The sequence below is a fragment of the Protopterus annectens genome, chromosome 2.part0 (genome assembly GCF_019279795.1).
Source record: "Protopterus annectens isolate FY-2018-M chromosome 2.part0, PAN1.0, whole genome shotgun sequence".
NCBI classification, from domain to species: domain Eukaryota; kingdom Metazoa; phylum Chordata; order Ceratodontiformes; family Protopteridae; genus Protopterus; species Protopterus annectens.
Window position 1 is genome coordinate 1,764,618,631 of NC_056728.1, and position 25,178 is coordinate 1,764,643,808.

The window sequence follows — 25,178 nt, forward strand, 5'->3', positions numbered from 1 at the left end:
AAATGGAAAAACATATTTGTAAGGACTCGTGGCAATTCTTGGAAAATATAAACGAAATAGCCTTCGACCCAAAATTTATTTTTCTAACAGTGGATATAAAAGATTTATACACAGTGATTCCACAACAATTGGGTCTTGAATGGTTAAGACTATTTATGGAAAATAAAAAAGTACCTCAAAACATTGTATATATTACTGAAACATTATTGGAATTGATCCTGAGATATAGTTTTTTTAATTTTAATGGGCTCACGTACAAGCAAACCACAGGGGTAGCCATGGGCTCCCCGTGTGGTGGAGCTTTTGCAAATTGTGTTATTGCACAATGGGAGAACACCCTGTTATTCACTAATGAACTTTTTAAAAAGCATGTCGCCTGGTATACTAGATACCAGGACGACATGTTTTTTCTATGGAAAGGCCCAGTAGAGGAAATAAAAGCCTTTATTCAAATTATGAAGACGTTTACAAGTTTCCTGGATTTTACTTATGAGATGAATTCTGAAGAAATCAATTACCTAGATATATTGTTAATAAAAGACTACAAAGAATCAAGGTTTATTAGTAGGATCTATCGTAAACCGACCTACTCAAATGGATTTCTACACTTTAGTAGTTGCCATCCTTACCATCAAAAGAAGGCGGTTGTGAAAGGACAGATGGTAAGGGCGGCACGTATGACTACTACATTAGTGGATTTCAACAACGAGTGCGACAAATTGAGGATTATGTTCCTGAATAGGGGTTACCCGCAGGCCCTACTCATTGAAATTATAAAAGAAGTGGAAAGTAAAAGGGTAGGTGGATACTTTAGGCCAATTTTAAACTCAGTACATTTGGGGAGCCATTTTGATCAAGAAAGCACAGAAATAGAGATAACGAATAATGTGAGAGTTGACCCTAAATTAAGATTTTTGTGTACATTCTCAGTGGACTATCTCAACATTAGGGAGATCTTACAAAAGAATTGGTCAATTGTAAGAGAAGACAAACAGTTGTTGGACCTGTTAGGATCAGCCCCAGGTTTCACATTCAGAAAAGGTTGCTCATTGAAAACCCTTTTGGAGAAAAATAAACGAACATTTACTAATAGGATCAAGGGCATGACCCAATGTGGGACATGCCGTCAGTGTAAAAACATACATGAAGGGTCACAACTTTGTATTAACAAAAAGACATACAAAATCATGGGCAACTTCAATTGTGGGACGAAAGCGGTGGTCTATGCTGCCCTATGTGATCATTGCCCGGCTTTCTATATAGGAAAGACCGAAAGGGCATTTAAAAGGCGCATATATGAACATCTTTATGCCATCGCAAAAGCTGACATAAAGAATGCATTAGCCTGTCATGTTATTGACCATCCTGGCCACACTTTTCATTTTGCTGTTTTAAAACAAGTAGCAACAGACTTAAATAGCGGGCCATGGCAGGTAAATTTGGAAAGGGAGGAATTATTTTGGCAGGTTAGGACAGGAGCGTACATTTATCCTGGCCTAAACGACGCAGTTTCTCTGTCCTGCATTCTCAAAATCATGGCCATGAGGAGATAACACATTTATTTGGTTTGGATAGTTAACCTTATGTACCATGATATCTTTTCAGACTTCCTAATAAGCAAACTTATTGACCCATGACACAGTACGGTCATAACAGTTGTGGGCTGTGAATGGATTAAGCTAAGGGTAGCTCAGGGTATTACTCTTACATTATTTGTAAATACATATGCCCTAACTAAGAAAGGTTAGGTGTGGGTGAATGTTCTTTTGGTTTTGCTGTGTTTTAAAAAAAAGGGTGGGTTGCCCCCCCTCCTCCCTCCCTTGTATAGTTATAGGAGCTTGTGATCACTCTATCAAAAACACTGGTTTAAACAATTGTAATTTAAGCAGAAACAATTCTGTATTTCTAAAAGGGGTTGGATTACTGTATGTTACATCATTTAATTAACATGAAAAATAGTTTTAACAACCTGTACTTAAAGATCATTTTTAAAGGATGTTTTTAAATAATGTGTTTTTAAGAATAGTGTTTTTACTAATACACAAAAAATTGTTTTTATTTGTTTTTATTTGTAATGCACACAAATGGTTAAAAGGAATTTATTTAATTGAAGATGGAAATCAATTAAACTGTGATTAACTGGGAGGGACAAGTGTATTTAAACTCCCTATTCCTTTTTAGTAACTGTTTTGTCTGAGGAAGGTGGGTTATTAACCTACCGAAAGTTCTTGTTTAATAAAGTGCTAACATAACAGCTTTTACAGCTATCGCTTGACTACTGGATTTATTCTACTACGCCTGCTGCAGCTTCCATCGAGGTTTTTATTTTAATAGTTTGTCTGGCAGTTTTCGTGTAAAATTCACAATAGTACTTACTTGGTTTAGACATGCTTGTAAATGTCTTTTATTAATAAACAGAAGGAACATATCTACTTGTAGTCTGCATGAGAGATGAAATTATGAACAGAATATAGTTTAAGCAGCCTGTGTTTTCAAATGCTTTACATTTAAAGACTGCATTAAATTGGGGAAAATATGTGATTAAGCATATGGTACACAATCTGAAAAAAACTCTTTCCACTGTTGGTTATTTTAAAGGAGGAGCCAGCTTTGTGATTTTGGAAAGAGAAGTATAACATGGAATGTCAGACCAGAAGAAACAGGTGACAAAAGTCTGACAGCTGTGCAACGAGATGGATTTTCTTCAGTATGACGGATGCACTAAGCAATGCTCCCTGGGGTGGAGTGCAAATACACAAAGGTTGACCTTCAGGCTGTTCCAGGGTTACTGGAATTTGTGTAATACAAATAATTAGCAGATAAATTAAAATTAAACCTCAAACCTTACACTTTGGTGAGGAAACAGAAACACAGGAGGAGGTGTCAGGGGGTATGTTGCTAGGTTTTACAGTATTGACAGTCTTAAAGCATAGGTCAGGCATGTTTGTCTGTGCTCTTAGGGTTTTAAATGAAGCTGTTAGGAAGTGTTGAAAATAATAATACAATAGAGATTATGATTGCTAATTAATATGACAATTTTATAAGTCAGATGATTACGAAAAAGGAGTCCAACTAGACTAAAACTGGAATGGAATGGAACGTACTGCTCAAGTGTCCAAATTTTTGTAGAATGTTCAGATTTTTGCCTCATATTTTTTGGTCTGTTTCTCATAAAATTGTGGTTTACTGGCAAATCATTGAGGACTGAACTCAGAAAATAACGGCAGACATTTGAGTTTTAGAATTCACATCCTTCAGAAAATTCATGCTAATGCAAAACCTATTATTCTATCAACTTTCTATGTTTGTAAGAGCAATATTTAAAAAAGTGTCCCTATTTTTTGGGCCTTTGTTCCCCCATTATTTGTGGCTTTGTCCAGATTTCCTGATATAAGAGGTTGAGAGAGATGATAGGAATATTATGACAGTGAACAACTGTGATACTATATATATAGTATATAGTGTTCAAGATATTCTATACTATATATATATATATATATATATATATATATATTTTTTTTTTTTTTTATTAATAAATTGCATTCAGAATATCTGTGACATACAAACAACTGTTTTTACTAAAATCAGGAAAAAGAGTTCAAGATATTCTATACTAGTTTATAATGTTACGCAAAATAACAAGTCGGTATACAGTATAACTGTACTACACTACTAAAATTATATTCTGTATCAACATTATATTACTGAATTGATTAAGGAAAATGGATTCTACCATGACAATCTGTGTTATTTACATGTTACACAAACATCAATAAAAATAATTTAAAAAAGCAATTACAATAATATAAAATTGCTTTGTTGTTAAAATGTATGTTTTGTCTGAAAAAACGGTGTTACAGTGCCAGACATTGCCTTTTATAATAAAAGAACCACAAAATTCTTACAGTAAAGCACACAAACATGCAGATCTGCTATTACTGATCAAGTTATAAAAGTGCAATGTCTGAAATGCTTTACTATAACTAAACAAGAAAACAGAATACAGAAAACAGAATAGTTTCTTAACATCACCAAAATGCAAGCAAAGTCTCCATGCAATATTAGCCCTCACAACACTTCTGGGTAGTCTGCAATTTCCCTATAATGCCCAATGTGTTGATTATCATTGCAGATATGTGTATGTGTATATGGTTTCACTTTCAAAGCTCGAAATACTGAAATGTCAAATTTCAGTATCTCGAGACGAAAAAATCGAAAGTGAAAATCACGAACCACGGAAATTATCCCAGGGCAAGTAAACACTTGCCCATCATGGGGAGATGCCTTTTTCCCCACTGTAGTGCGATCCTAGAGTTGGTATACATAGTTGGGGGGTTTACGATGGTACGGAATGTAGTTTGTAGTTTTAGGCAAGTGTTTACTTGCCCTAGGACAATTTCCATGGCTCGTGCTTTTCACTTTCGATATTTTTGTCTCAAGATACTGAAATTCAACATTTCAGTATTTCAAGCTTTGAAAGTGAATGCATGAATCCATGTGTATAAACTTTATGTGTGTGTGTGTGTGTGTGTGTGTGTGTGTGTGTGTGTGTATGTGTATATATATGTATATATATATATATATATATATATATATATATATCTCCTAGGACTAATTACCGATGACATGTTTCAACGAAACTGAAATGGTCAAGCACACTTTCGTGAAAGTCTACTAAAAAAAAAAAAAATTTTTTTAAATAAAAAAAGACAAGATTACCAAAAAAAACAAAACAAAAAAAAAACGATAACAGTAATTACGCTTACGCAGGGGGGCAAGCCCCCCTCTACCCCCCACACACCCCCTACTTTTATATTCTCACTCAGAGATCGCACTACAATGGGGAAAAAGGGAATATTCCCTTATCCCCACTGTGCCGCGATCTCAGCAAAAGCCATTTTCTCATGTTTTTTTCTTTTTTTTTTAGCTCAGTTTCGCAAAAGTGTGCTCGCCCGTTTCAGTTTTGTTGAAACATGTAGGCAATCATTAGTCCTAGACCCATATATAGATATAGATACATTATATACATACATATACTATTTGTAATGATTAGAACTGCTGGCTGATATGTGGATATATATACATATACATATATTATATACATACACATATTATTTGTAATTATTAGAACTGCTGGCTGATATGTTTTTATCTCACTGGCAATTACAGGAACAGCAGAACTCCTGCCTTGAACCCACTGGAATAAGTATTGACTTCTTGCAGACAAAGGAGGCACATAAACTGCTAAACTGCCTAAGATACATATTTCTTTATGTTGTCCTGCCAGGTGACAATGTTCCTCATCCCAAGTCAAATAAGAAAAAAGTATGTTATGTTTAGGTAAGCAGAATCCCCAAAGACTTCTTAGCAAACAGATAAAAACATAGATAGTCTTGTGAGACTTTTAACCTTATTTTATTTAATATCGTATATTACTTAAGACTCATTTTCCAGATTCCTTTAGTATCGTATTTGTCTAATGTGCTTTCCTATCAGCTGTGCGACAGATTTTAAAGTACAGTTGCACAACAGTAGATGCTCAAATTTCACACTGCCTCAGTGATAATGGGTTCTATGCCTGCACAAACCAACATTGACAGCTTTCCAGAGCTCAGAATCCCATTTTTCAAGAACAAAGTTGAGATCCCAATAAGGAGGAATTTGCTTTCAAGGGGATACCAAGTGCAACACTCCGTTCATAAGCTGTTTATCCACAAAAAGATACCTAAGAGGGGGATGCATGGGCAGACCAGCTGAAATGAATGCAACATGCACCTTGACAGATGCACAAGACAAACCATCATTAGAGTAGCTCACAGAAATATTTTTGAACAGTGATGTAGACACCAAACCAGACCCTCTGTTATTCATTAGGCACCACATAGAAAACCTCTTCCAACTGTAAACATAAGATTTTCTAGTTGTAGGTTTTCTTGCTTTTTTTCAATGACTGCTGCACATTCTCATGAAATAAGTGCCTAAAAGGTAACCAGATAGAAACATCCAGGTTGTCAGTTGCAATTCCTCTAAGCTGGGGCATACCACTCATCCCCCTGACACTGTGTGAGTAGATCCAAAGTGTGAGGAAGCTTGTGGTAACTGCCCTTGGCCAATTCTATTAAAAGGGAGAACCAATTTTCCCTGGGCCAAAACAGGGTCATCACAAATCTTTGGTAATTCTATCTGAATCTTCACAAGTACCTTGTGAATCAGTGTAAAGGGCGGAAATGCATAAAGAACATTTATGTCTAAGGGAACAAGAATGCATCTGTTCTCAAAGCATAGCTGCAAGGATGTTTCAAACAGAATTTTTCCAACTGTCTGTTTTGAAAGTAAGTGAACAGATCTATCTGAGGTGCTCCCCCCATCTGAACAAAATCCAAGAAGACCTTTTTCTTGAGAATCTGCTTAGTCTGTCTGTAAATATGAGGCCTGAAATGTCAGAGAATTCTGTAAGGATAGCTTCCAGGCCATCACTGCCTACTGGCAAAAAGGGTATGAACTTTTACCCCCTCCATGTTGGCTCAAGTATCACATGACTGTTGTGTTCTCTATGACCACTAAAAGGGGACCTGGAGACCATAAGTGGTGAAGAACTTTTGTAGTCTGAATCACTGCTAACATTTCTTTGATGTTTATGTGCTTTGTAGCATCGAAGGACCCCATTTATCTTGAACTGGACACTGTTCCCCATGGAAAATGTGGTGAGCCCATCTGGACTGACTGAACTGGGGTCTGGAGGGAGAAGGGCAGGCATGGATTGAGAGACGTCTGATCCTTTAACCACTGTAACTCTCGTTTCACAAAATTCAGCACTGGGTACCTGGAACTTTAAGGGATGCAGGTGCTGGGACCAACAAGTTTTTAAATCTCACTGAATCTTTCTCATATGGAGTCTGGCCAGTGGTATCATGAGGATCATTGATGCCATGAAGCCCAGAATTTTGAGAAACTCGCTTGTTGAGGCAGGTTCTTGAAGAGAGAAATCCCAGAATATGTTCTTATAGGTCAGGACTTTGTCTTCTGGTAGAAAGTCCATTTTACACCCCAGAAAGACAATTCTTTGAGAGAGTGTGACGCAGGATTTTTGTAGGTTCAACGTGAATCCCAGGTGAACTAGAATGGTTGAGACCTTGTATAATGATTCTAAACACCTAGAAACAGACTCTGCACAAAATAGCAAGTTATCTAACTAAAGGAAAATGTGAATGTCCTGGGTCCTGCAGTAATCAACCACTGGAGCCAGGCACTTTATGAATACTTGAGGCACAGCAGATAGCTGAAAGGGTAATGCAGAAAACATTATGTGCGCCAAACACAGTAAACTTCAGATATTTAAAGAAATTTTAAGTGACTGGAATGTGATGATAAGCATCTTTCAGATCTAAAGTCACCAGGAAACAAAGGTATACAGGGTGAGCATTTTGAATTTGGCTACTCTCAGAAAACTATTTCGATAAGATAAATAAAACACTAGTCTCTACAGTAGCTGTCTTTTGGGCATCAAAGCAATTCTGGAATAAAATCCTTTTCTTTATGTGGAGCAGGAATTGGTTCTATAACCCCTGTTTACATCATCTGAAGGAGTACTGGAGACAGCAGATTTGTCTTGACTGGTGGGAGCAGGGGGATTCCCTGAAGACAGGAGAATTTTCTGTCCATTGCCAAGAGTATTCTCTCTTATTATTGAGAATTATTCTCAGCACACATTTGTCTGAGACGATTTGTGTCCAAGCTGCTGGGTAAGCAAATGCCTTGGTGAGGGAGAAAGGGCAATAGGGACAGAAGGAAGGGTTGGGATGTCTGAAACTCGAGAGTCACTCTTTAGCACAGGACCGATCTTTTTTTTGGGAAAGGAATCCCTTTCATTTGGTTAGGAAGCATTATCCTCCTGCTTTTTTCTCTTGGTACCCTGACTCTTGTTAGGCTGGTTTGTTTGTTCTGCCTTTGGAAGTTTGACATCTTGTTAGAGGAGAACCCAGGAATATGAAACATTCTAGATACCCCATAGATTGATTTACTTTTGTCTTCCCATTGTTTGAGAATCTGGGTAGCAGCAGGACCAGCCAAATTCAGAACTTAAATAAGCATTCAAAATCTCATTTTTTTTTAAACTTCAGAAATATTCTAGTTATGTAACCAAGTGTACTTTCTCAATCCAACTGAAGTGACTGTATTATTAGAACTTGTGTCTGCACATTCCAAGACACATCTCAAAGCATGTTTTGAAACCTAAGTCACACTAGAAACTATCTCATTCGTATAACACTTCTGTTCAGTAGGCAAACATGAAGCAAAGTCATCTAAACTGTAAGCACATTGCAAAATACACTTCCCCATAAAACTTAGATAATTTAGAATTCTAAAGACTAAACTAATGGAATGAACCAACCCCCCCCCCAAGATTCTGACCATTGCCAATTTTATCTTGGGGTGTAGGGTTAGAAGAAGCCAAGGGTCTCTTTTTAGAGTCAGGAACTGCAGAAACTGCAGCTGGATCAGCTGACAAAGGAGCAAAGAGGGCTGCAGGATCACAGTACACCTTTTAAACTTTTGCTCATAATTTATGTTCTCCTTTGTCTGGGGAGCTGCTACTGACCAAGCCATCTTTCAGCTACAGGTATGTCAGATGACAATGAAAGGCTGATTTTCCATATGCTGTCACTTGTGGAAACAATTAAGAGTTTCTCAGGTTATGCAGTCCATATGGTCAGGTAATGCTTTTCATTAAATTGCACTTTGGAAGAATGACTAACAACAACACTGGAGGCAACATAAGAAAACCCATCCAACAAGGAGATTTGATGAATGCAAGGCATTTATGGTAGTAATCATAACTTTACAAGGTAAAAAAAGAGAATGTAAGGGAGACAACGTGGAAGCAAATCCTAATTTATTTTATGTACATCATAAAACACATGAATGACTATACAAGACTAGATAAAAAAAAAAACACTCAAGTGTGATGGCCTAAACAAAAATATTTTGTGATCTTCTGAAATGGGAAAATAACCAGGAATCTCTACTACAAAGATGTTGTTTCAAATAGATCGACCCAACAACACAAATGGAAAAATAAAACTAATTCCATAAAAAAGAACTGTGGAAAGAAATACTTATAAGCATTATCTCATTTATACAAACAATAAGTATAGTTTTGGAAACATAATAAGGTTTTACAGTGATCTCACCTGACAGCACTGTCATTTTTAGGGCTTCCTGGGTCATCATACTAACCATACCATGAAGCAGCAAATCAAGAGCATTGCCTAGCTCCATTAAGTACTTGGACTCCCACGCAAGACAATACTGTTCCTTCGAATGTGCAAGGCTCCGCCATGGTGTTTCAAAGCTTCCTACATCACAGCAAAAATGAAAAATACTATCAGTCATCTAGGACGTACTCGTCATCACAAATAAGGCTACAAGTAAAGTAATGCAGTCAAAACAAATTATGAAAAAAAAGCCCAACCCCTTTTTATGCCCTGATGAATTGATAAATCTGCTTAATAGTAATATGCAGACAAGCATCTCTACATATTATTATAGCTGATGCATTTGGAGAAAAATGAAATGCAAAATACTGAAATGATTACAATTAAAGAAAAACAGAAACAACAAATACAGTCTGCAGAAACAAAAGCAATATGCAGGACCAATAAACCATTATTCTGTGTAAGAACCCTGTTCCCGGTCGCTATTAGAAGAGTGAATGCTCAGATGAGTGAAACACACAAAAGTGAAAACCCCACAGCTCAAACAGGACAGGAAACACACAGTACTTGTTTTTTGCAGAGAGGCAACCCCCCCTGCACCTCTCACCCCCCCCCCCCACTAATAATATATACAAACTCTGAGATTGTACCACCAGGGGAATCATACCTCAATCCCCATTGTGTCCCAGTCCCAGAAATTAGAAGCCCTGTCCCATTCAAGCTCCCTGGTTTTCGATCTTCCAGCTTGATCTTGTGTGGTTCACTCATCTGAGAATTTGATCTTCTAACAGGAACCCTTCTTCTCACACACACTGTTATTTAATTTGATCCAGTGTTAAAAACCATCACAAAAGGAACAACAAAATATCATAGGTGTGCTGAATATACCAAATTAAAGTATATGAATGATTGTTTGAATCTAGTAATCATGTTAATGCCACAACTACACAGCTGTAACAGAGAAGAGATCAAGAGAGGGAAAAAAACATTGTGCACTTCAATGAGACCTTGTGCATCAGCTGTGTTGACCAAAATGCAAACAGCCCACATGTAAACATGACTAGATTTGGTACACCTTCACATTCCTTGTAACAATGTGGTCCACTGACTACCTGATAGTCTCCTTTACCCAGCCTTCACACCTTCTTTTCCTTATCTCCTATCTCGGCTGCCCTCTCCCAGATATACTTTTCTGGCAGCATTCTACCTTTTCCACCAGTCTCTCTCTAACCTTTTCATTACACTGTTATGTCTTGTCCCTAATCTAGCAGGGATTTTGGCTCACATGGATTCTCTTTTACACAAAGCAAAAAAAAAAACTCTTAAAAGTAATTTAAAATTGTCGTTGAAGTAAAGGTTCTACACTTTACAGTCTGTTTTCAAGCACAACTCTGATGCAGTAAAAATACAAAATGCAAATGTTAAGGACAAAGAAACATACCTCTCAACTTCTTTGCTCAACAATTCTGGATAAAGCCAAAAATAATGGGTAGGGGGAACACAGTCCCAAAACCAAGGGCAATTTATAAATATTACTCTAATTCACTTAAAACAGGTTAATAGAACAACAAGTTTTGCACCAACATGCATTTTTTAAACAGTAAGATATATGAAACTCTAATGTCTTGCTGCATTTCTGACTGACTGTATTCCTCAGTAATTGACAAGTAATCCAAAGCTATTTATGAGACACAAGGGGCAAAAATATGGGACAGTTAAGAGGTATTAACAGAACTCTTTGTAACAGCAGTACAACAAGAAAAAGCACACTAATACAACAAAAGGCATTTTACAGTCACATCATATAAATGATGATGTGATGGGGAGGTGTACTGCCACTTTCTAGCTGGTAATGTGGTAAAGGGACACAAAACATAAGAGTTCTCAGGTCTTCTTAAATATCCTTACAATATTAGGATAAAGAATGTTCTTTGCAGAATAAGCAAGGTGCTTATCCTGTTTTTAAAGACATGAAGATGAAACAAGTGCATACAAAGGAAGGCCACACGCTACCTGTGGTAGGAAAATAACTTTGTCGACTGCTTTTCAGGTCTCCGAGGAGAGACATGCAAAAAGTAGGCAGTCTGTAGTAAACCCAGCTACACAATATAAACTAATAAGCAGTATACACAAGATGGGCAGTTAGCCAATTTCTAGCAGTCTGAATACTGAATAATGCAACAGTTTTGACTGGTATGTTGTGTCAGAAGTGCACATAACTGTTTGAGACTTAAGTTTTGGGGGTTTGGTGTATGACAGAAAAAGGCAATGGTTCTTTCACTAACTATAGCTATTTCTTTGAAATCTCCATTCCTGCAGCAACATGGTCAGTTTTAAGAAGAAAGCAAACAGGATGATGGTCAGTGTTTTCTCAACAAGACAGTTCTTTGGAATCTTGGAAAGAGCTGCACAGAGAAAGGCACTCTTCTCTCTCAATCCAAAGAGATACTAGCAGATAAAGTCTCCAAACCACCTCCAGATAAATTAAATGAACCACTGACTTCAACCAAATGTTGCTCCTTACTGGACATCTCTACTCCTCCACTCCTTTAACCTCATACAAGTTTAATGCCATTTTATAAGAGTGGTGGACAACTAAAGAGTAACTAATTAACTGTCTATTGCCTAGTCTAGACAACAGACAGACAGCCAATAACCGACTGTGTCTTTTTTTTTTGCAACTGAAATGTAATACTATTCTTTTGAATACTGTTTTGTGTCAGCATTTGTATCAGCCTGAATGAAATGTGTATACCTTTAGTCCAAAACAGAGAGCATTAGATGGTAAAAGTCTGATGCAAACCTGCCAAGAACATCTGTGATATGTGAACTGCCAGGTACAGAAGAATCAGAAAGGTAGCAGCAGGTGCTACATACAGTTTTATGCATTTCAAACAGTGCACAGGAAGGGAGTGGGTATTACAACTGTTAAGGCATAAAAACAAATTCAGTTAGTGTGTAAAAGGCTGAACTTCATAGTGAAAGGGAGTTTATGTTTACAAGGTTACAATTATCATGAACCAAAACCATTCTGTGAAAGACAAAGTGACACACTCTCCAAAGAAACTCAAAGTGAATGATTCACAGCACTGTCACTGCAAATGAATGCAGGCAAGTACCTGACATTTGTATTGTAGACATCGGCCCCAATTCCAAAAGACTTGCTCTCAAGTATAAGTGACCACTTACACTGAGAGCAGGTGTTTTGGAATCTGGCCCCCATAGTAAGCCTGTTTATAGATAGGCCTTACACAGAAGTAATCATTTACACTAACAGCAGGTCTTTTGAAATCCGGGGCGACTTAAACTAACAGCAACTGTTTTGGAATCTGGCCCTACGTCTCATTATGGAGATGCAAACTATTCTATGAAATCAAAAAGGGCATACTGAAAAATAAAGCCACATATCTTTGGTAATCCTCATCAGGCTGTTTCAGGTTACAACAATTATACAGCGATTTATTACACAATGACATTATGTAAGACTACCCTTTTTAAAATAATACTACTGAATGAAGGCACTTGTTTTCTGCTCCATTTCTTTTTGCATTCTGGAGACTGCTTACTGATGTGCTGTGTATGCTTAGGTCATGTATGCGCCAATGCTTACACTGTATATTCGGGAAACTGCACTCGCTACCAATTTTTTTCCCCCACTGGCAATCAAGAGTATGCATGCATCCTGCTGTTTATCAAAGAATATTTGTAGACATCAGACTTCCCAGGATTAGGTTTGTCATTTTTTAGACATTTGCTTCGCAGTGTTTTCCACTTAGAGCAATTTGTGTGCATGTGGGAGGGTAAAGTTGTTCCATTTGTATTTACCTGAATGAATTTTACTGCTTCATGGCACTAAAAATATGGAATTATAGTCCCCCCCCCCCCCCCACACACACACACCATTCAGCTTTGATGCTTTAATTTTTCATCTTAAATAAAATTGCTAGTTTTCCCCATATTGGTAATTTCTTACACACTACAAACATAGGCATTGCTGTTTCTTCAAAATTACAACCCCTTGTATGCTTCCTGGTCATCCATATACCTATGTAAAACATTTGCTTTAACATGTAATGTAACCCAAAACGAATCCACAAAGAAAACTGCCCAGTTCATATTCTACTTTATATTTCCTTTGTCTTGCTATTACTTCTTTTTTACTCATCCCATTGCTTTCCAAAATCCTGTATAATTCCATTACACCAAACATTATGTTTTTCACCCCAAGTTTCTTGGATCAGTTTCTCACTGAACCACTTTCTTATAATATGCTTGTATTTCTCCTTGCTCTGCCATTTTTTTCAGTTCCCTTTAAAAATAATCTCCCATTCTAATATTTCCTACTCACTGTATTGTTCCTATAAAGGTCTTTATCAACTCAATACCACCTTTCTTTTCTCATTATATACTAAACCTCTCTTGACTGGATTCCACTGAGACCCACAAATATATAAAAAAACTCATTTCATTTTTATTTCTTTTCACTCTCACAAATTAAACACAATAGCAAAGTTAACTTAGCATACCCAGAAGAGTCCCAATGACCACATACACTTTATTGCAAAATGTGTCTTAAATGCACACTATACTTTCATTACATCATCAACTTTAACAATTCTTGCCATTCCTTTTACATCATTTCTCGCTTCCCATACATAATTCCTAGCATCTTTATATTCGGTTCTGTAAAATAAATACCTCCAATTTTAACATGCTCACCGAAGTAAAGTACAGTTGTGTACACTTACCATAAATGTAAGTTACTGGGAAGCTACTCTACCTTACCCACAATTTGAAAACTAAATAAGGTATAATCCCTCTACGGTGCACTGCAGGTTAAAGGACTGCACCCTGAAATAAAACGGGAAGCTACTCTACCTTACCCACAATTTCAAAACTAAATAAGGTATAATCCCTCTACGGTGCACTGCAGGTTAAAGGACTGCACCCTGAAATAAAACGGGAAGCTACTCTACCTTACCCACAATTTCAAAACTAAATAAGGTATATCCCCTCTACGGTACGTTGCAAGTTAAAGGACTGCACCCTGAAATAAAACGGGAACCTACTCTACCTCACCCACAATTTGAAAACTAAATAAGGTTAATATTAAGTGTATTTGGCATTTGTTGCAATCATTTTCCTTGCCAACTGGGTCCTCAGCACTAGCACGATTACCCTAGGATTCCCCAATTGCTAAATCCGATCTAGTCAGCTACTGCTGTAACTACCTATTAAAACTACGTAAAATTGCAAGCAGCAGTTTGAATATAAGGAAAAATCATATCAAGACAGCTAAGACCTGTATTAAGAATTATATCCATAAAAACTAAAATTTAAGTTAATTCAATACCTCTCTAACTCTTAAAGAAAAGGTTACCTAGTGGCTTAGTATTAGCCCCGCTTCGCTCAGGCTCGCTCCACGACCCTCCCTGCCCCCAAATTCCACCCGCCCCCAGTGGTGCTAAATTTCAACCTCTTCTAACCACACCCAATCAATGTCTTACTAGACCATACCACCTCCCCCACTTTCTGGTAATTACTTCTTTCCCCATATTAAGTATAACTCCACTTTCTGGTAATTACTTCTTTCCCCATATTAAGTATAACTCCTCCCTCAAGCATCAGCTAGGCAATATGTCATCACCCAATATGCTGTTACTACCATCACTACTTGCCCTCCTACTTATTCCATAACTTTCTACCCTATATGAAAACTGGCCCTACCTAGGTTTTCATCATCCGTTGCACCAAACCAACCCCTCTCTAACATCTAATAAGACAGACCAAGTTATATCACCCCACAATCCCCACCTGTCCGAGACCAAACTCTACCAATTCATCAGACCCAGAACTATCAGGCCTAAAGACAAACACTATATCAAACATATATATAAAGCCCCCATGTTTATTTCCACCTTAAACCATAGACTTGCTATGGATGGTGATGTCCACCCAAATCCAGCCCCATCCCCCCATCTGACACTCACTCCAAGTATGTCACACCTCCTCACCACTCACTAACAACAAGACCCCTAAACTCTCTCCTAGCCTGCCATTTAAATATTAGGAGTATAAACAATAAGATCCACAACCTCCATGCCCTATTAGCAACTTGTTCCCCAGATCTGTTATGTCTCATTGAAACCTGGCTAAAACCAGGTACCAAAGATATGGAAGTAATCCCACCAGGTTATGACATACTCAGAGTACACCTCAAAACTAAAAAGGTGGTGGTATAGCTGTACTCTATAAAAACACATTAGAGGTTACCCTAGCCTCTCCACACCCCCCCCCCCCAATGAACAATGCCGAAATTCTAATCGCTAAAGTACAACTCAACAAAAATAAAAGTATTAACATTGCATGTACTTATATCCCCTAAGGCAACAACAACAGTAACACCCTTGAGGACTTTCTTTACTGGTTATCCTGTACCCACCCCCAAAAAACTATGGTGTTAGGGGACTTTAACACTGAATGGAATTCCTGCTCCTCTGACTTTCCATCTACCCTTATAAATCTACATGGTTTCACCCAGCTTATATCCACTCCTACCAGGACTGGAAAACCCAATAACAAAGAAAGTATCCTCTATTGGATTCTTATTAACAATCACCCAGACCAGTACAATGCAGATACACTCCCAGAGGACATGAGTGATCACTTACTCATATATATACCATCAAGTACAAGTTAGACAACCCCCATCTTACTACCATTAGAAATATCAGAAATAATAAAAACTTTAATGCCAGTACCATTCAGAATGAACTTAAAGCCTACAATTGGTCAGTACTCAAGCAGCTTCTACTTGATGATGCGGTAGCCTACTTCAATTCCATATTCCTTAATATTCTAGATTCCCATGCTCCTGTACGCTCCATTAGAACTAAGTCTAAAATTGCACCCTGGCTCTCTAAAGAGTCCAAATCCAAAATCTTATCTAGAAATAAAGAATGGGACAAATGGCGTACCTCAAAATACTCACAAACCCACCAGAGATCCAGGTGACTAAGAAAAGAAACAAAAAAGTCTACCCAAGCAGATACAAAAAACTTCTTCCTCCATCTCCAACAAAAACATCAAAACAAACCCCAAAAGTTCTGGGTTGGAATCAAAAAGCTCCCGCGTCCAGGACAGTGAACTACTCCCACCCCAACAACCTGTAACCAACAATGCCCTGAGGACATTGCAAATACATTTAATAGTTTCTTCACAGAAACCATTCGATCCCTGGATAACCAACTCAATCAATTGACAACCGCCTCCCCTATCCCAAGCCAAAATAATGCTGCAGCTACCTTGGCCTCCTCCTTTATCATCCATCCTGTGTCCACATCTACAATTAGATCTCTACTTAATAAGCAGAAACCCACCACCCTAGCAGCTGATCTTCTTCCTGCAGAGTATCTGCAAAAAGCAGCAGATGCCATTGCTTACCCCATCTCCATTATTATTAACCGTACCTTGTCTGAAGTCACCATCCCAACCATTTGGAAAATATCCCATATTATTCCTCTCCACAAAGGAGGCAGCTCACTAGAGCTATCTAACTTTAGACCTATAGCAATACTTTCACCTCTAGCCAACATCATGGAAAAATGTGTCCATAGACAACTGATGTCCCATCTCACTCAAAACAAAATTCTAGCCAATTCACAGCATGGCTTCAGGCCAAATCATAGTACCACCTCAGCCCTACTATCCTTTTCTAATACCATTAATCAAAACCGAAACAATAACAAACTCACATCAGCCATCTTCTTAGACCTCTCCAAGGCCTTTGATATGGTGAACCACAATCTTCTCATAGACAGTTTAAAAACATTATCACTTAATGACTACATGCTAAAATGGTTTCAGTCATATCTGGGCAGCAGACAGCAAGCTGTCCTATGGCAGGATAAACTTTCATCACGTTTACCTGTCACCGTAGGCATTCCCCAGGGCTCTATCCTTGGTCCCCTTCTCTTCTCTATCTTTATAAATGACCTGCCCACCGCCACTCCCCAGGCCACATGCATACAATATGCAGATGACTGTACCTTAATCTGTTCCGCCACCTCCCTGACAGATCTCGTGGCAATCACCCAAAACATGTTGAACCTAGTTGAAAAATGGTTCTCAAGTCGTCAACTCATTTTAAATCCTCACAAAAACAAATTGCTCACATTCTCACCCACCTGTAAGACCCCCTCCCCATTAAATCCTCCAATGGCACAATTATAGCACCAGATGCCCATACTAAGCTTTTAGGTGTCACTATCAACAACTCCCTTAAAATTGACACCCATATTAATCAAACCATCAAAAGGTACAGTTTTGTACCTACCATAAATGTAGATGTTTGAGTGTTCACACTGCTGAAGTCATCACACTTGGGTTATCCTGCCATCAGGCTGTCCCGCAGTCGGCCAGAGTTCCAAAGTCTTGGTCCGGCGTTGGTTGCTGTCGCCTCTTCCCTGATGTCAGTGCGCCAGGGGTATATAAGATGCATCCGACGCCATTTTCTTCAGTTTTTCTTGCCCCAGATGTCAGGTGCCCCCAATAGGTAGGCAATACATATTGCTATATAAAAATATACATATAAAAATAAAACAATACCTTCAGTCACAAGCAAATACACCACAGAGGTTGTATAGGATGGAAAGGTATAGATAAGTCCAGCTAGTTCAGAGGGGATGGAGGGAGGGTAACCTGGACTGCAGCAGTGTGAACACTCGAACATCTACATTTATGGTAGGTACAAAACTGTACTATGTTCATCGTGTTACACTGCTGCAGTCATCACACTTGGGTTGAATCCTAAAGCAAAGGATGGGTGGTGGAACTAAACAGGGTTTGGAGAGACTAGTAGGCCCTGCAGAACTGCAGTGGCAAAGCCAGCTCTGGTTTTAGAGTATAGAGGTAAGTGATAGTGCTTGGTGAAGGTGTGCACTGAACTCCAAGTTGCAGCCTCCAAAATATCCTTGGTTGGTACCCCTCTGAGGAAGGCTGTTGATGTTGCTGTAGCCCTGGTGGAATGGGGCCTGATGTTACCAGGCATAGATTTCCCATGGTGTGTGTAGCAGAAACGGATACAATGTCCTATCCATTTTGAAATGGTCTGTTTTGAGATAGCTTTTCCTTGAGATCCTGCAACATAGGATACAAAGAGCTGGTCAGATTTTCTGAAAGCCTTAGTTTTATCCAAGTAGTAACGTAATTGCCTGTGAATGTCCAAAGAGTGTAGGAGCCTTTCCCCTTTGTTCTGGGGGTTTGGATAAAAGGTGGGCAAATTAATGGTTTGGTTTAGGGCCACACTGGATACCACCTTTGGCATAAAGGAAGGGTTAGTTCGTAAAGAGACTCTGTCTTGATGAAAAATTATGAAAGGCTCCACTGCCATTAGGGCCTGTAGTTCTGAGACTCTTCATGCTGAAGTTATTGCTAGCAGCAGGGCAGTTTTCCATGATAGGAACAGTAGATCAGCTGTGAAAGATGGTTCAAAGGGCGGAAGTGTAAGTTTTTCCAAAACAAAGTTGAGAAACCAAGTTGGTGTTGGTGCTCTCCGGGGCGGTCTTATGTTCTTAGCCCCTCTGAGGAACTGTCTTAGTAATGGATGTGAAAATATAGGAGGATCCGTGTTGTACTGAGCTGAAATAGCTGAGGCATGGATCTTAATAGATGAGAAGGAAAGCCCTTTGTGCAACATCTCAGTTAAATATTGAAGAATCTGAGGAATAGTTGGGACAAGGGGATTTTGGCCTTTAGCCTGGTTCCAGGCACAGAATCTTTTCCATTTGTCTGAATAGACTTTCCTGGTGCTGGGCCTCCTGGCCTCCAGAATGACGTCCATCACAGCTTTCGAGAGAACTGTTGACTGGTTATTTAGGCAATTTGCCATGCAGCCAGATTTAAAGTCTTGAGCTGGCTGTGTAGAATCTGATTGTTTTGCTGAGTGAGCAGGTGAGGAATTGTAGGTAAAATCAGTGGTGGGCCTTGAGCCATGCTCCTTAGTATTGGATACCAGGGTTGGCGTGGCCAGTCTGGAGCAATGAGTATCATTTGTTGCCTCTCTAATCTGGTTTTCAGCAACACCTTTGCCAGAAGAGGCAGTGGAGGAAAGGCATATACTGTCAATGTTTTCCAACTGAATGAGAGGGCGTCCACTTTCCCAGCTAGTGTGTAGTATGTCCTTGTGCAGAATTTCCGTAGTTGGTAGTTTTGGGGGGAAGCAAACAGATCTATGTCTGGGTTCCCCCATTTTTGAGTGATCATTGCGAATACTTGTGGATCTAGTTTCCACTCGTGAGGATCTATAATGTTTCTGCTTAGATCGTCTGCCAGTGTGTTTTTCTTTCCTGGCAGGAATTGTGCTTGCAGTTGAACTTGGTAGGTCAGTGCTGTGTTCCACAAGGTCACTGCTTGTCTGCATAGGGGGTAGGAGTGTGTGCCCCCTTGCTTGTTTATGTACCACATCACTGTGGTGTTGTCCGTCTTTATTAGGAGTTGTCCTGGATGTAGGAGGTCCTTGAAAGCTGTTAGGGCATTTTGTACAGCTAGCATCTCTTTTTGATTGATATGTAGATGCCTTTGGTTTGCAGACCATTTGCCCTGAATACACTGTCCTGCCATGTGTGCTCCCCAGGCATAATCCGATGCATCTGTTGTTATAGTCTGCCTGGCTGTGGGTAAGGTAAAAGGCTGACCCTTGTTGAGGTGACAAGCCTGAGCCCACCATAGAAACTCCTGTTGAAGGCAGGGAATGAGTGGAATTATTGTTTCCAAGCTGTGGCTGTGTTGAGTCCATACGCTTTTCAGATACCATTGTAATTTCCTCATATGCAGTTTTGCAAATGGTATTAGTAGTATGCAAGATGCCATGAATCCCAAGGCCTGCAGAATTTTTCTTGCAGGGAGTTGGGTCTTTGTTGCCATCATTTTGAAGTATTGAGTCAGTTGTCCTTGCTTGGCTGGCATGAGATAAGCCATCTGGGCCGTTGTATTTAAGCTGGCACCCAGGAATATTATGTCTTGTGAGGGCACAAGTTTTGACTTCTTTTCGTTTACTGTGTACCCTAGGCAACTTAGTAGGTTTTTGACAAACGCCAGATGCTTTAATAGAATGTTCTTGCTTTCTGCTTGAATAAGGCAGTCATCCAGGTATGGATATATTTGAATCCCTCTTTGTCTGCAGTATGCAATTACTGGTGCCAGGCATTTTGTGAAGACCCTGGGCACAGTAGATAAGCCAAAGGGCAGTGCAGAGAATTGGTAATGGGTTGAACCTGCAATAAATCGGAGGTATCTTCTGCAATTTTGTCTGATAGGGACATGCAGGTATGCCTCCTTGAGGTCCAACGTTACTAGCCAAGCCTTCTTGCCCAGCATGGGAAGAAGTTGCTGTAGTGTTAGCATCTTGAATTTGGGTACTTCCAGGTATGTGTTTAGAATTGAGAGGTCCAGAATGGGTCTCCAGGCTTACTCCTTTCGGGGAACTAGAAACAGTCTTGAGTAAAATCCTTGTCCTTGCTCCTGTGTAGGAACTGGTTGAATAGCTCTCATGTCCATGAGAGCTGAAATTTGCTTTTGAGGCTCTGCCCATTGATTTGGTGGCAGGTTTGGCATTCCTTTTATCCTTGGCAAAGTGTGAAAGTGGAATCTGTATCCTTGAGATACAATATTTAGGACCCATTTGTCTTTTGTGATGATGTGCCAATTGTCTGCAAAAAGTGCTAGTTTTCCCCCCAAGGGAGCTGCCAAGAGGATTTTGCTTGGTAGTCTGAGGGGTAAGTCATTGTGTTTGTCTTCTGGTGGTTTGAGACCTGTCTTCTCCTCCTTTTTGGGTTGTGACACCCCATTGTCGAGGCTGGTAAGAGCCTTGTGGCTGGCCTCTTCCCCTTGGGCGTCTGTATCTGCGCCTCTGTGGTCTGGCAGAAGCTGGAAAGGACCAGTTTTTGGTTGTCCAATTTCGGCTGAAACGAGGGGGTTGAACCTGTAAAAAATCCTTGACCGTCTGCATAGATTTTGCCTTATCCTCCATTTTCTTTAAAACTTCCTCTGCTTTTACACCAAATAAAACATCCTGCTGTAAAGGTGCATCCAATAACTTTGCTTTAACATGATCAGGTAAAGTTTGTTCTTTTAACCAAGCATGCCTACATATGACAGACCCTGTCACTGCGCTCTACAAGAAGCTTCAAATGAATCAAATCCACATTGCAAAGTATGTTTTCCCACTTGTTCAGCTGAATGCAACAAATCTTGCATTTCCTTGTAATCTGGCTGTTCTGTATGTGCGAGCATTTTTTGTTTTAATTGAGACATCAGATATTGTTGATATTTCAGCATGTGAAAATGACAATTTTAAGGCCCTCATAGCTAGAGTAGCTGAGGTATATACTTTCTTTCCCCATCTGTCTAGTGCTCTAGAATCCCTTTCAGAGGGGACAGGATTTTTAGCAATAGAGGCCTTAACCCCTTTGGGACCCTGGGAAATGGTTTCTGGGTCAGCAACAGGGCTTTTATACAGGAATTTGTGTGAGTCAGGGACTCTGTAGTATCTGTCTGGTTTGGCTAGTGCAGGAGGTAGTGAATCTGGGTTAAGGCTAGATTTTAAATAAACATCATCCACAATGTCTAACACAGGTGGAATAGCAAGTGGTCTGTGCTGGGGTAGTAAAAGGAACTCTCTGAGCCTTTTCTTAGAATAAGAGTAATCCTGGCCTTCCCAGTGGAAATGTTCCCTCATAGTATGTAAGGTTTCCCCAAAAGAGTAGTCTTCTGGTGGAGATGCAGAAGGGATAGACTCTTCAGCATCAGGATCTTCATAAGGGAGAAAGGAATATTCCTGTTCCTCAGAAGAGTCTGAGGAAATTGAAACCTGGTCAGAGGAAGCGTAATCCTCCTCCTGCCTTGGCCTTTTATCAAGAGGGGGATGGGAACCCCTGATTAGGGTAATTAAGTCTTCAGCCATCTTAAGAATCTGTTTCTTAGGCATGGGGTCTTGTACTGGGGACTGCTGTACAGTCTTCTTTGCTTTTAAAGGAGTTTTCGGTTTTGCATAGGATTTAATAGTGAGTGTAGTCGGTCTGAAGACACCTTCTGCAACTGAAGGCGTTTCAACTGCACCGGAATCTCCTTCAGGCATGGAGTTGGAAGGGCCTAAAGGTAAAGGTTGTGGAGGCCTAGCAATCTCCACTTGTGGATCGGATGTCGCCTGGGGTTCTAAATCAGTGGTCGTCAGGGGCTGCATAGACGCCTCACTGAAAACCGGAGAACTGGCGACTGGCTTAGCAGAGGCCTTGGAGTACGGTTTGGATCTCGGCTGCCTGTCATTATCTTTGCGTGTTTTATGCATTCCGGTCGTCGGTTGCTCCGACGGCATGGTATAATTAAATTTCTTATCAAAATAATGTCGGGCAAAATCAAACCGACGTTTATTAAACCTAGCACAAAATCGACAACCTGTGACGTCGTGGTCTGGGCCTAGGCAAGGAATACAATAAGAATGAGAGTCCTTATGAGGTATTTGCTTCCCACAAGAAATGCAATTGTTAACTTTTTCCTGACATCGGACTGAGGCAAGAAAAGGTTCCCCAATGGGGTACTTAGCTTTATGAAGACTTCGGTCTGAAATTCGATTTGAAAATCTCGGGAGTCGGCCGACCGGCATTTGCGAACTGCTTCTGCTTTGGGCACCGTGTGGCAAGAAAGACTGAAGAAAATGGCATTGGATGCATCTTATATACCCCTGGCGCACTGACGTCAGGGAAGAGACAACAGCAACCGACGCTGGACCAAGACTTTGGAACTCTGGCTGACTGCAGGACCGCCTGATGGCAGGATAACCCAAGTGTGATGACTGCAGCAGTGTAACACGATGAACATCTGTCAAGAAAAAACTTGGGTCCCTCTATAAGGTCAGATGTTTCCTTACCCCATACGCCACATCTACTACTGCTTGCACATACCTGCTGTCAACCCTTCTCTATGCCACTCCCCTTCTCACTAACCTAAACAAATCAATACTTAGCAAACTAGTCGTCTGTTATAATCATATCGCTAGATTTGCCACAGGTATGGCCTACAGGACCCACCACTGCCTTAACCTGGAGCACCAGGGGTGACTAGAATGCACTAGCCTACTTCACTATAGCCAGCTCAAAATAGCCCATCAAATTCTTCACCACCCTGAAAAAAACCTGCTCTTAAATGTATCATTAACCCCTATAATAACTTGCTATCACTTCAATCCTCCAATAAACTATTAGTCCAAATATGCAAATCCAATAATGCTGCTGGTGAATCACTATACTCTATGTAGGAAAAATCTGGAACTCACTGCCTTCTGTTCTCACTTTAGAACCATCTTTCCCACAATTTAAAAAAATCTTAAACTATATCTCAAATCACACTGGCAATGTTCCTGTTCCAAACCAGGTTAGCCCTTCCTACATTCTCTGGATATGCTTAGCCACTGTGCACCTTAAATCTATGTATTATGCAATTGAAACAGACCTATTTCTGCCCTCTTACTTTTGCTTCCCTGTTTAAATGTATGTTTATTGCACAGTAACATAATTATTTTTTATACTGAACATTGTATGGAAACTGTATAACTTTCTTATAATGTGTTTAACTGTTAGTTTACTAACCTGGAGCTTTTCTTCCCAGGCCTCCGCTGAAAATGGACATGTATCCAGTTGGACTCTCCCGGTTAACAAATGTAAAATAAATAAATAAATAAATAAAATGTAGATATTCGAGTGTATTCACTGTTGCAGTCATCACACTTGGGTTATCTGCCTGCAGGTAGCCCTCAGTTGGCCCGTATACCAGAGTCTTGGGATTTCCACGTTGGATGCTGTCACCTCATCCATGATGTCAGGTCATCAGGGGTATAAAACATGCAGCCGATGCCATTACATCAGTTTTTCTTGCCTCAGATGTCAGGAGCCCCCAAAATAGGAAGCAATCAAATGGTGTGGAACACCTTCAGTAAAAAGTAAACACCATTTCTTCTAAGATATGGGCAAAAAAAGAGGATAGGTAGAAAGTACAGAAGGACAGGGGGCTGGAGGGAGGGTAACCAGGACTGTAACAGTAAATACACTCGAACATCTACATTTATGGTAAATGTACACAACTGTACTATGTTCTTCGTGTTTCACTGTTCCAGTCATTACAGTTGGGTTGATTCCCAAAGCTGAGGAAGGATGGAGGCAGTCAAGAAGTAGTAAGGCTGGCTAGCAGGCCTTGTAAGACTGCTGTGGCAAATCCAGCTTTGGATTTAGAAAAGATAGGTAAGTGGTAATGCTTGGTGAAAGTGTGTACAGAACTCCAGGTTGCAGCTTCCAGGATGTCCCTGGTAGGGACTCCCCTGAGAAAAGCTGTAAAGGTTGAGGTAGCCCTAGTGGAATGAGGCTTGATCCCCTGTGGGGTAGGTTTTCCATGGCGTTTGTAGTAGAAATGGATGCAGTGTACTATCCATTTAGAAATGGTTTGTTTCGAAATGGCCTTGCCCTCTGCCCCTGTAGCAAAGCTGACTAGCAGCTGGTCAGATTTTCTGAAAGATTTAGTCCTGTCAAGGTAGAACCTGAGCTGTCTCTGCACATCCAAGGAGTGCAGGATCCTTTCCCCTTTATTCTGAGGATTAGGAAAAAAGGTTGGGAAATGGATGGCTTGGTTTAAAGCCACACTGGATTCCACCTTGGGGATAAAAGATGGGTTAGTCCTGAGAGAAACCCTTTCTGCATGGAAGATAATGAAGGGTTCCACAGCCATAAGGGCCTGTAACTCAGACATTCTTCTTGCTGAAGTGATGGCTAGCAGTAAGGCTGTTTTCCAAGAGAGGAATTTTAACTCTGCTGTAGCAGCAGGCTAAAAAGGGGGAAGGGTGAGCTTCTCTAGTACAAAGTTAAGGTCCCAGGCAGGAGTGGGAGCTCTTCTTGGGAGTCTTAAACTGTTAGCTCCTCT

The 25,178-nt window shown here is 39.9% G+C and overlaps 1 protein-coding gene across 3 annotated transcripts in view; it reads right to left on the reverse strand.

Moving 5' to 3' along the window:
* Positions 1–25,178, reverse strand: part of TMCO4 (transmembrane and coiled-coil domains 4) — a 1,335,578-nt gene that overhangs the window by 680,636 nt on the left and 629,764 nt on the right. For all 3 annotated transcript variants that reach the window (XM_044061794.1, XM_044061793.1, XM_044061795.1), the window contains exon 9: positions 9,192–9,356. In XM_044061794.1, coding sequence (XP_043917729.1) covers positions 9,192–9,356 — 165 coding nt within the window. The remainder of the gene's footprint in view (positions 1–9,191; positions 9,357–25,178) is intronic.